General features: G+C 46.7%; 1 protein-coding gene across 3 annotated transcripts; it reads left to right on the forward strand.

The window, feature by feature from the left end:
- The first annotated feature begins 745 nt into the window (after window positions 1-745).
- On the forward strand, window positions 746-12,758 carry LOC118094638 (epididymal sperm-binding protein 1-like). Of its 3 annotated transcripts, XR_009558464.1 has the most exons (5): window positions 746-952; window positions 3,131-3,277; window positions 3,561-3,725; window positions 9,597-10,915; window positions 11,007-12,758. XR_009558464.1 is itself a non-coding variant. In XM_060281532.1 (4 exons), the coding sequence occupies exons 1-4, from the start codon at window positions 766-768 to the stop codon at window positions 9,701-9,703; spliced, it is 606 nt and encodes a 201-aa protein (XP_060137515.1). In that variant the 5' UTR covers window positions 746-765; the 3' UTR covers window positions 9,704-12,758. The 3 variants fall into 3 exon arrangements, 2 of the variants coding, with proteins under 2 accessions (XP_060137515.1, XP_034991085.2); XM_060281532.1 differs by having other exon boundaries at window positions 9,597-12,758; XM_035135194.2 differs by having other exon boundaries at window positions 3,167-3,277; window positions 9,597-12,758.
- The last annotated feature ends 280 nt before the right edge of the window (window positions 12,759-13,038 follow it).

Below are 13,038 nucleotides of genomic sequence, written 5' to 3' on the forward strand. Positions count from 1 at the left end.
GGACTAACCGGTATGTAGCTTGTATAGATCTTTCTTATGCCCGAACTATTACAAATCTGCTTCCAAGGATCAGATAAAATTTGATTCAAGCAACAAGATCTCTGAAGAAATGAAACAAATCACCAGTATGTTAATTTGAAAATATGGTTCAAACTATTTACCTAAGAGGCGCTTTTGTACAAATATTTTCCATTAATAATTGATAGATTGCATAAACCATAAAGGCCACATGTCATCTTTTCTAATATTACTGATATTACATTGGCATAAATGCCAGCTATCCTCATGTCTTGTTTTATATCTAGTATAACTGAATTCATTCACTTAATCTTTCTTTATAGTCTCTTATTTCTTTAACATTATTGTCAATTGAGGAATTGTCACTTGCTGTCACAGGCTCCTGACCAATTCTTATGTCCTTGGTTTGTAGCTTTCTTTCTAAGCCTTTGCAAAGGAGATCCATGGCATGGTTTATATACTGTATCTGTGTAAGGGGGAGGGCTTATAGAGAACAGCCCCCCCTCCTCAGGTCGAGCCCTTCGCAGAGCAGAAAGTCCAGTAGCGGATAGGATTACAGGAATCAGGAAGTAGAGAGGGAGGTGAGAGGCTCTGACAGCATGTGAGAGCCTCAGCACTGCGTCGAGGAAATGACAGCAGCTGGGAAGGAAATGACAGGATCCGCCACTGGAGAGCAGTCAGAAGGACGGCCCTCCCCCCCCGTTTTTTTGTATTTTTTTGTATCACTAGTATGTTTCAATACATATAATGTCACTGTGTTTGGGTCTAGAGAATGGAGGCAATGATGGTGGAGCACCCTGTGTCCTCCCCTTTGTGTACAAGAGGCAAACCTTCTATACCTGCATCGATCAAGATACGAAGCACAAGGACTTCTGGTGTGCAACAACAGGGGACTTTGACAAGGACTGGAAATGGAGCTACTGTGCTGATACCAGTGAGTATGAAGCAGGGCCAAGAATACCATGGAGTGGTTGGCTGTATGAATAATTAGTCAAGGCACTTTGTAGGCCAGGGAGAGTGAGAGGGAAATTCAGTATTCCCCAATCTGGTGCCCTCCAGACATTTTAAACTGCAGTACCCATCACCACTGTCCAGTGGCCATAGTTTTTTGGGGGAAGACTGATGTGAAACACCTGGAGGGCCCCACATTGGGAACACTTGCTTTGCATGCAAAACATCAAAATTTCATTCCCCGGAATCTCCAGGTTGGGCTGGAAGAGAGTCCTTGCCAGTCAGAGTAGACAACCCCAAGCTAGATGGATCGAGCGTCTGACTCAGTTTGGACTCAGCTGCATTGCTCATGTTATGTTATAACTGCATTATAAACATGTGACACCAGTTGGCTCTATAAAGCACAAAACTTTGTGCAATTTCACAGATTTTTCTCTTTTGTTATAATGATTTTATTTATGACTTGTTTATAGCGTTCCCCCCTGTGTGTTGATCCAGTCTCTGTCAGCTTTCTATCTTCTGATGAAAAGTTTGCTTAGTCTTAGCATTCCTGAGCACAGTTCCAGGTTCAGGCCAGGACATCTGAGATGTCAGGTTTGGATAGGACCATAGAGAACTGAGTAAATAATCTTCAGAACAGTGAAAACAGGATTAGTTAGATCAGGGGTTCCCAACAAAATTTTCTCGAGGACCCCTCATCGAGCCGCTATTGTGACAAAGACCCCCATTAATTCCTAATCCTAAAATTAAAAAGTGACAGCCAAATTAAGAGTCTTTTTATATTTTATATTTATACGTTTTTTTACAGTTACAACAGAGTACTCCATCTGTATACAGTTAGTTTTAACTTTCAGTTCTTAATGAGATGAGTTAAATCTGTCCTTTGAGTCCATTATTTCTGAAATATTAGGTTCCAAACTTGAAACTTTCACTCTGAAATCCGACCTCATGTCGAGCCAATTCCTTTATTTGTTTTTCATGAAACACATGGAAGAAAATGCTTGCTTTGTTTACAAACACTACTGTTTTGCAAAGAGGCAGCGCGCGCCAGGGAGGAGGGAGGGGAATGGAGAAGACAGGGTACCTGCGCAGTAGCGCACAAATGAAGCCGACACGCACAAAGCATCTTGGGGAGGTGAGCGTTAGTAGAATGTGCGCGCTGCCTCTTTGCAAAACAGACTCTGCACTAGACTCTGCTCATGCAGGAAGCAGCCAAAACAAAAAATCTGTTATCATATGAAATATATTTAATATATTTTTTATTCTAATAGCATTTTGCGGACCCCTCTGGCATAGCTCGCGGACCCCTGGGGGTCCTCGGACCACCTGTTGGGAACCACTGAGTTAGATGAACCACTAGTCACACATTATATAAGAGCTTGCTGCACAGTATATAATAGCTTTGTGAGCTTATATGAAAATAAGTGGTGTGGTAGACGTTATAGAAAAGCAAATGATATAGGACTCAGCTGCATTATTCAAAAACCAGTGTTAATAATAATAATAATAATAATAATAGGCTCAGCAATACCTACCTTTGTTCCACATCCAGGCCTTCCAGGTCCACATCTGCCTGCTTGTTTTTGGAGCTGGCATCCCTGAAAACCAACTCTTTACCCCTGAAGGAGCAAATGGCAATCCATGGAAAACCCCAATTGCAATTTGAATCGATTCAGTGGTAAAGATTGGGTTTTCCTGGGAAACTGGTGGGCAAAATCAATAAGAAAATAAGCACTCAGACATGCACTGAGAAAGCATGGCTGCTGGTCCCAAGTGCCTCTACCACAGCCCAGGTTGGGTGGGATGCTCCAGTGACTACATATGGTACCAGTCTTTGGCGCACTGGGGAGGGGGGAATGCCAGCCCACCGCAGGAGACAGATTGAGAAGCTGTGGCTTGCTCTCTATCCACTGCTCACTCACTGCTACTTTTTAAAGCCACATTCACATGGTATTACGGTAGCCACGATCCATATTGATGCTGTAGTTTCTGCTGTTTGGTGTGTGATTTTCTTAAACCAGCTTCAATTTGACTAGAAAACTGAATGCTGATTAATTGGAAATTGAGACAGTTGTCACACATGCATGGATGATAGCTACACCGTTTCCAGTTGATGACTTGTAGTTCTTATTCTTATACCTTTGTCCTGTTTCCATTTCAGTTCGTAATATCTGTGTCTTCCCATTTGTTTACAAAGATGTATCTTATTCCTCTTGCACCATGCGGAACGATAAACATATGTGGTGTGCCACATCAGTTGACCATGACAGCCGAAGGATGAATGGCTGGAAACATTGTAAAACTAAAGGTGACCTGTATTTTCTTCTATTTCTGATTTCCTATGTCACACATATGCATAGCCATTTTATGGAAATAAAGTAAATAGATCCTCCTCATGGATTTAAAGCTAGATGTGGGTTTTCCATAGGCATCTGATTGGACATCGTGGAAACAAAATGTTGGATTAGATGGGGCTTTGGTCTGATGCAGTAGAACTCTTTCTGTGCTCTTTTTGTTTTATTTATTTTTTGTATTTTGTGATCAGCACTAATATGTTTCAATGCATATAATCTCACTCTGTTTGGTTCTAGAGTATGGAGGTAACGATGGTGGACGACCCTGTGCCTTCCCCTTTGTGTTCAGGGGCGAAACCTTCCATACCTGCATCAATGACGATTCGCAGATAATTTTCTCCTGGTGTGCGACAACAGGGAGCTATGATAAGGACAAGAAATGGAGCTACTGTGCTGATACCAGTGAGCATGATGCTGGAGCCTGGAATAACAGGAGTTGTTGGCTGGATGAATAATTAGTCAAGGCACTTTGTAGGCCAAGGAGAGTGAGAGGGAAATTCAGTATCCCCCAATCTGGTGCCCTCCAGACATTTTAAACTGCAGTTCCCATCACCACTGGCCAGTGGACATACTTGTTGGGGGAAGACTGATGTGAAACACCTCAAAGCCCCACCTTGGGGGCACTTGCTTTTCATGTAAAACATCAAACTTTCATTCCCCAGAATCTCCAGGTAGGGCTGGAAGAGAGTCCTTGCCAGTCAGAGTAGAAAATACCAAGCTAGATGGATCTAGCATCCTACTCAGTTTGGACTCAGCTACATTGCTCATGTTACAATGCAATGACTGCATTATAAGCATGTGACACCAGTTGGCATTGTAGAGCACAAAACTTTGTGCAATTTTACATAGTTTTTTCTCTTTTGTTATAATGATTTAATTTATGACTTGTTTATAGAATTTCCCCCCCTGTGTATTGATCCAGCCTATGTCAGCTTTCTGTGGTGTAGTGGTTAAGAGTGGTAGACGTGTAATATGTAATAGCTTGGTGCACAGTAAATAATAGCTTTGTGGGCTTATATGAGAATGAGTGGTGTGGTAGAAATTATAGAAAAAGAAATGATATTGAACTCACGTACTGAACTTCTGGGCTGAACGATGGGGGTGGAGACGCTCTTTCAGGTATACAGGACCAAGGCCGTTTAGGGATTTAAAGGTGATCCCCAACACTTTGAATTGTGCTTGGAAATGCAGATCTCTCAGGACTGGTGTTATATGGTCCTAGTGGCCACTCCCAGTCACCAGTCTAGCGCTGCATTCTGCATTAATTGCAGTTTCCGGGTCACCTTCGAAGGTAGACCCACATAGAGTGCATTGCAGTAGTCCAAGTGGGAGATAAGTAGAGCATGGACCACTCTGGTGAGACAGTCCGCAGACAGGTAGGGTCTCAGCCTGCGTACCAGATGGAGCTGGTAGACACTGTGTCCTGGACACAGAATTTACCTGCACCTCCATTGGCAGCCGTGAGTCCAAAATGACTCCCAGGCTGCACACCTGGTCCTTCAGGGGCACAGTTACCCCATTCAGGAGCAGGGAGTCCCCCGCTCCTGCCCTGACCGTGTCTGCCCAAAACAGTACAGTAGCACCTCGGGTTACAAATGCTTCAGGTTACAAACGCTTCAGGTTACAAACTCCGCTAACCCAGAAATAGTACCTCAGGTTAAGAACTTTGTGTCAGAATGAGAACAGAAATCGTGCTCCGGCAGCACGGCGGCAGCAGGAGGCCTTTTTTGCAGTTTCCGGGTCACCTTCAAAGGTAGCCCCACGTAGAGTGCATTGCAGTAGTCTAAGTGGGAGATATGTAGAGCATGCACCACTCTGGTGAGACAATCCACGGGCAGGTAAGGTCTCAGTCTGCGTACCAGATGGAGCTGGTAGACAACCACCCTGGACACAGAATTATCATGAACCTCCATGGACAGCTGTGAGTCCAAAATGACTCCCAGGCTGGTCCTTCAGGGGCACAGTTACCCCATTCAGGACCAGGGAGTCCCCCACCCCCCCACCCCCTGTCCCCCCAAAAACAGTACTTCTGTTTGTAAGGATTCAACCTCAATCTGTTAGCCGCCATCTATCTTCCAACCTCCTCCGGGCACTCACACAGGACATTCACCGCCTTCACTGGTTCTGATTTAAAAGAGAGGTAGAGCTGGGTGTCATCTGCATACTGATGAACATCCAGCCCAAACCCCTGATGATCTCCCCCAGCGGCTTCATATAGACATTAAAAAGCACGGGGGAGAGGACAGGACCCTGAGGCACCCCACAAGTGAGAACACTGATCCTCCAACACCACTTTTTGGACACGGCCCAGGAGAAATGAGCGGAACCATCTCCCAGCCCCTCTTGCCTGTTAAGAAGGATGTTATGGTCAATGCTATCAAAGGTCGCTGAGAGATCCAGCAGAACTAGGAAACAGCTCTCACGTTTGTCCCTAGCCCGCCAGAGATCATCAACCAGTGCAACCAAGGCAGTTTCAGTCCCATGGTGAGGCCTGAATCCCGATTGGAAGGTATCTCAATGGTCCACATCCTCCAGGCATGCTTGGAGTTGTTCAACAACCACCCATTCAATCACGTTGCCCAAGAATGGTAGATTTGAGACTGGGCGATAGTTGGCCATATTGGCTGGGTCTAAAGATGTTTTTTTAAAGAAGTGGTTTAATGACCACCTCTTTCAGTGGGTCTGGGAAGGCTCCCTCACAGAGGGAAGCATTCACCACCCCACAGATCCCATCACCCAGCTCACTTTTATTAGCCAGGATGGGCAAGGATCAAGGAGACAGGTGGTCGGTTTCACTCGTCCAAGCACCCTGTCCACATCCTCGGAGGTAACAGTTTGGAATTGATCCCATATAACATGACTAGACAGGACTCTAGCACTGTCCCGCCCCGGCCCTGCTCCCATGGTGGAATCTACCTCCTTCTGAATCTAAGTGACTTTATCTGATTTTTTTGCAAAAGCATTGCAGGATATCTTGGGGTCGCTACCAGGCCCCGGTGACAAAGGTGATTCTGATAGACTGCGAACCACCTGAAAGAGTCTCCTGCTGCTGTTTTCTGCAGGTTCAATAGAGGCGGTGAAGAAGGTCCTTTTCACAATCACCATTGTCTCTTGGTAGGCTTGACATTGAGCTCTAGCCTGTGTCTGGTCTGATTCAGAATGAGTCTTCCACCACATGGGTGTACCCAGCATGGGGCAGGGGGAAGGAGCCCCCCCTAGAAGGCCAAACTGTGGGCCCGACTAGGGAAGCAAATACCCTGCGCAGGCGCCCGCTTGTTGACACAGGAGGGGAGGGGGGAGGAAACGCTGCTGGTGCCGCGGCTCCTCGGCGGCGGCTCCTCCTCTCAGCCCATCCTGCCTAAATTTGCACCAATCCCCGCCCACTAAAGCCTTCGCGCCTCCCAATGGAAAGCCCTGCCGGGCGGCAACCTCTCCTGTCTAAGAGTTCTGCTGGGCTGGCAAGCGCAGGAGACGCGGCTCCCTGCATTGGTTGCAGCCGCTGCCGCGCTCTACCTCCCGGTAGGCTGCACTGCAATCGTCGGTGCCGCGGGCTGGGAATCGCCCCCTTCCCCCCTCCGCACCCCCTCCCCCCCTGAGTTAGGAGTTGCTACTGAGACTCCTCCTGGGATGGGAGAGGAAGTGCACCGACAGGAGCCAGTTCAGCCTCGGTTTGCAGAAGCCTGCAAAGGAGGAGTGGGGGGCGGCGCCCAAAGGCGGTGGTCATGGCTGCTGCAAGGAAGCTGCGTGGGGGCATTTGCACCGGATTGCCGGCGGTAGCCCAGCGGCAGTGACCCTTCCTCGCCGCCCCCCCACCGGCAATAGGAAAGGAGCTGCCTTGGGGGGCGGCACAGCTCTCCACTCCCCCTGCGTGCATTGCCCTCTCTGGGCATTGGCTGCTGTTTCCTTCTTTGCAATGCACCCCCCCAGCCGCTCTCCCTTGCTGCCCCTGCTGAGAGAGGGGTGTTGAGGGTGGGGGAGCCGCTGCCACCGCCGGGTCGCAACTGGGGGGGGGGCTCGCCTGCGCTGTGCCACCCCACCTTTCCCATCTTTTGCTCCCTTGTGATGGGGAGGCAGCGGTGGCAGCTTCTTCTTCTTCTTTGAGGGTCTCAGCTTGGCGGGGGGGTCCCCAGTATCCTCCCAGGCCACGGGGGGGGGTGGTCCCCCAGGACTAGCAGACCTCTGAGCTCCTTCCCCATCCCAGATATATAGGGTGGGAACTGGCAAGGCTTCAGGGGGACCTGGAGGAGGGAAAGCGGGGCCCAAAGGGTTTTTTTCAGGGGGGTGGCTAGCCGTAAATGGATGGGAGCGGTTTTTCAGAGCAGGGCCGTCTTAAGCATACCTGGCGCCATGGTGGTACGGATCCCTCTGGTGCCCCCACCCGCCCCGGCACGGCGGGCGCAGCTCACTGTGTGGCTGCCGCCTGGAGGGCCGGAGCCCTGCGCAACCCAGCCTGGGCGTAGGGCCGACCCTGGGCCAGGGGGTGCTGCCCGCCCTCTGTTGTGACGCCCCTGCGCACAGCAGAGGCACCCCCAGGCCCGCGCCTCTCCGGAAAGCAGCCTAAAGCCGCTGAACAGCTGAGAGGCACGCCTGGGTCGGCCTCCACCGCGCCTCTCAGCGGGCGCAGTGGCGCCCCTGGTGGCCTGGCGCCCTGGTGCTCCGCGCCACCGGACCCGGGCCTACAGATGGCCCTGCTTCAGAGCAGGGGGATTTTGTGTGAGAGAGTTTAGGGGGTTGGCCCTGTAGCCCCGCCCACATTCCCACTTGTGGCCCCTCCCCTCCCGTGCCTTGGCCCCGCCACTGAACGACCATGGCTTGCCCCCCCTAGTTTTGATCCTGGGTACGCCCCTGTTCCACCACCAGTGCTCTAGCCATCTGAACGATTGTTTCATCACTCTCAGCTCTGGGGAAAACCATGGGGCTGTCCGGGCTCCATGCAGTGGAAGAGGGCGCTTCGGAGCCCGACAGTCAATAGCCCTGGTTAATTCTGCATTCCAGCAGGCTCCCATGGAATCAGCTGAAAGACCATCAACATGGGATAAAACATCCCCCACCACTGTCTGGAAGCCAATTGGATCCATTAAGTGGCAGGGACGGACCATCCGAATCGGTCCCACCTCCCTGCAGAAGGGAAGGGTCGTGGAGAAGTCCAGTTGCACCAAGAAGTAAACTGTCCATGGCACTTCTTTTGTTTCACTTTTACTTAGTGTCAGATCACCAACATCTGTAGAGGTAAACACTAGGTCAAAGGCATGTCCATGGCTATGAGTTGGACCAAACTTATTCAGGGGTAGCCCCATGCAGGCCATGCTTTCCACAAAGTCCCAAGTGGCCCCTTGTAATTTCGTGTCAGCATGGATGTTAAAATCCCCCAGGACAACCAAACTAGGTGTCTGCAGGAGCACATCCGCCACGACCTGAAGCAGCGCAGGCAGGGAATCCTTGGTGCAGCGGGGAGGTCAGTACAACAAAAGGAATCCTGTACTGTCCCTATTGCCCAACTTCCAGAACATGCACTCAGAAAACAGGGTCTTCCCAATAGTATGTCTGGTGCAAACTAATGAATTCCTTAAAAAACAGAATACAGCAGACACCTGCTCCCGTGATTCCAACAATCTTTGCTTGAAATCATAAACACAGTCTTGTGACTGCACAGTGAGAGGAATAGAAACCAACAATTTAGGCCTTGTGGTTACATGATTGTTTGTGGGCTATGGCTTTTGCTAATAGTGGCAGAACTCTCTTCATTGTTCAAGATTTTATGTATAAATACATCTAGAAGTGCAGTGGGTCATATCCCACTAACATGTACTTTGTGTATACCCACTGAAATGAGCCATGCCCATTAATTTCAGTGGGTCTATTCTGAGCATGACTAACATTTGTAGAAATGAGTTGACATTGTACAGTGAGTACTGAGCATTCAGTAGATGTCAGTTGATCAAACTGGGATGGATCTGGGAAACGCCCAATCTCCACAGGTGCTTAAAACTTAATGTATGCTGCTTCCAATATGACTCTAATGTAAGTTTTGGAAATGCTAAAAGGCAATGCTATGATGAGTCACTGATGTTTAGCATGGGGAGAGAATTCTGGGTCACAGTGTCCACAGGTTTGCTGAAGATATAAATTCATAGTTATGAAGTAAATCTATTGTACTTCCCAGAACTTGTTAGGTGGAAGAATCCTTTCCATTTTTTAATCATTTGGGCTATAGGTTTCATTGGAACTGTTCAACATTCATGATATTTTGACTACTCTGTTCTCATTTTCCAGGAGTTCCAGGTGGCACCTTCCTGAATAAAAGTCCGCGATTCCAGTTTCCCTTTTTGGATAACATCAGGTGGAGGGGTAAAAGAAAGATCATTGAGGGCACTGACTAGAAGCCTTGCTAAGTGGGTTGTGCTGCAATAATTTAGAAGAATCATGACCCTGTTACCGATATATAAGGTCTTGGGAGGGCTTTACCCTGTGAGGTGGCCTAAAAATAAATAAGATTTGGCATTGGAAAATTAGTAATCTTTGTCAAATTGTATCTTTGTGCTACAAAAATAAAACATTTCTTTTAGTTTGCTGGGCAGCATAAAAAAAAAAGTATGATGAGTGATCACTATGAAATATGATGAGCGCGGGAGAAAGTTTTTGCAACTGCATGAATGAGATTGCATAGTCTTCATAGGATGAATGAAAATATGTACATGTGGCTGGTTGTATGTGAGAGTTTGTGTGTTCTATCACACACTTCACCCAAACATCCAAAAGCTGCCCAATGGGTCTTTCACTTTCACTGGTTCATGTCAAAGAAATATCTGTAGTAGATAAAGTGAGTATGATTCAGTATTCAGAGATACCCTAGTTAAAGCCAGCACCAACCAAGCAAAGCTCTCATGCCCAGCCAATGCCCTCAGCCCTGAAGGGGACAGCCCTGCCACCCCATTCAACTGTGGTCACTTCCTTTGAAAATTCTACCTTCTCAGCCCCTCTCCTTGGATAGAACTTAATGCAAACACATCAGATCAATACTTTCTGTACTGTACTAAAAAAATGCAGACTGACAGTGTCATCCACTCCTAACTCGGACAGCCACTTTCGAAGGATATCATGGCTGATGGTATTGAAAGTCCCTGAGGGGTCAATGAGAATTAACAGAGACACATTTCCCCCATCTCTCTCCTGACAGAGGTCATCGTAGAGGGCGATCAAAGCAGTTTATGTGCCCAAATCAGGCCTAAACCTTGATTGAAATGGGTTCATTTGATAAAAAAACTCAACATTTACTTCTTTCACTATGAGAAATGTTGGTGGCACAAAATACCATATGCATAGAATGTATAATAGTTTCTCATTTGCACATATTTGTGACTACCCATCATGAATAGAAAGAACATTTCATAGAACTTGTGGCATATTGAGTTTACAATGGAACCTCGGTTTACGAATTTTCGGTTTACGAACGCCGCAGACCCATCTGGAACGGATTAATTCACTTTCCATTACTTTCAATGGGAAAGTTTGCTTCAGTTTATGAATGCTTCAGTTTATGAACAGACTTCTGGAACCAATTTCACCCATGCTTTGGGTTAAGTACACTTCAGGTTGAGTACTCTGCGGACCCGTCTGGAACGGATTAATCCACTTTCCATTACTTTCAATGGGAAAGTTCGCTTCAGTTTATGAACGCTTCAGTTTAAGTACTCCGCGGACCATCTGGAACAGATTAATCCACTTTCCATTACTTTCAATGGGAAAGTTCACTTCAGTTTATGAACAGAATTGTTTTCATAAACCGAGGTACCTCTGTATTGTCAACTGGGAACCGTGCTAGTCCTGTCTCCCAGGTTATGACTCATATGTTTATTGCTTTCCTACTTTATATTTGTAAAACTTTTTAAATGTGCATCTACAGAATGTAATATGTGACACAGCCCTTAGATTAATAACAAGAATTAGTTTGTTGTTGATCAACAAGATTACCTGGAACTGTTGCATGAATCAATAAGATAGTTTCAGAGAAGCCTGCATTTCCAAGGGCAGGGAATTGTTCATTTTGCAAAAAAGATGTTTGAAATCTCAGACACTTTTATAGAACCGGACACAAATCTCTCATGCTGTTTGCTTTTCCCAGCTTCACTTCATTCCACTAGGGTGCTCTGAGAACAAAATTGGACCCTGTTCCCATTTTCAATTAAAGGGTGTTGAGGGAACTGAGTTCATCCTAATTATGTTGAGCTTGTTGCATCATTGCATTGCTTGTTATATAACAGGTTTTCTTGGATTTGCTGAAAGCCTTTTCAGCATTTTTTTTCTCAAACTCCTCCTTTGTAACAATGCAATTTTTCTGTACACACTCAGCAAGCATAGCCCATTGAGATGCTCCCCTGCCATCATCGACCTTAGTTGGATCTTTGTTCTCTGCAAGGTACTGAATGACCACTATCCTGTACAAGTGGTGCATGGCTGAGGAAGACAGATACGCCAATCGAAAAATCATGGTTTCTTTGTGCTTTCGTAAAAAAGCTCAACAATTTTTCATAAGAAATAAAGCTCAACAACTTTATTGGTGCCCTGGTTTTTACTTTTTGAAATATAGCAAACCCAGAAACGAGCAGATTTTTTTTTTAATGGACGCAGAAAATATTTCCATCAGTTCGTGGAAACCATGCCCTATCTCTCAGTTGTGTTGCCAGTTGCGTTGTTAGAATGCGACACAACATCATCCAAGTGTCTTCAGCAAGCATTTCAATTTCAAATATTCTGATTATTTCTAATTTTAGTTAAGTGTATGTGTTTACTTAATTTAGGAGTGCTACCCCCCACTCCCCTGGCTACACCCATGGTTACATGTCTTGGAATTGCTAATAGATTTCAGCAATGATAGAGGTCCTTGAAGGGAGTGTGGAGAGTCAGTGTGTCAGGAATATAACACCCCCCGCCATTGCTATTTTTCTAGAAAAAGAGGTGCTGGAACTCACAAGGAACATCTCCTTTGTGCTCTTATATTGGAAATGGCGCCCACCTGGGAGGTGCAGGAACTCAGTTCCGGTGAGTTCCAGTTTTTTAAAAAAAGGCCCTACTCCCCACTCCCAGAACAGAACAGTCAATTCAGAATGACAATGAGGCGCTTCTGAAGCTGAGGTGTTGCTTTCAGGGCTTTGTACCGTAGCTAGCAATGAATTATAGCTCAGACCTAACATTAATGATTTGCTCATTGCAATTTCAGAAGTATTACATATGTGGGAAATCCCATGCCAAAGCAGTGCAGGGATACAGGAAAGGGGAGAAAAGACCAGAGCTAATTTGTCATGGCCCAGCCCAGCTGATTGGCACATACACACCTCTCTTGAGTTTCTTGTCCCAGTATTTAGTATTTGAGATTCCTTTGTCTGGTATGAGTGTCATGCCTATTTATGGAGTGCAGTGTTTTGCAACCATAAATGCAAATTGGCGACTGTGCTAAAAACAGGACACCACAAAGAAGCACAGGGATTTCAAACTCTGGAGTGATCAGCAACTATGTGGTTCATCACTCAACTCCTAGTTTGTACCTGGGTCCTGTTTTTACCCTCCTTCAGTGCAGCACGTCCAGGTAACAATTTCCTTCTGCCTCCCCAACACTGCACAGCAGGAACTATCTCCCTCCTTCCGTTTTCTTCTTTCCTGCTTCTTTACTTTAAGATTGGAAGCTCCTGTCCTGTGAGAGAAGCTGTGGAGAACATGC

Source organism: Zootoca vivipara, chromosome 13, assembly GCF_963506605.1.
Source record: "Zootoca vivipara chromosome 13, rZooViv1.1, whole genome shotgun sequence".
Classification (NCBI taxonomy): Eukaryota; Metazoa; Chordata; class Lepidosauria; order Squamata; family Lacertidae; genus Zootoca; species Zootoca vivipara.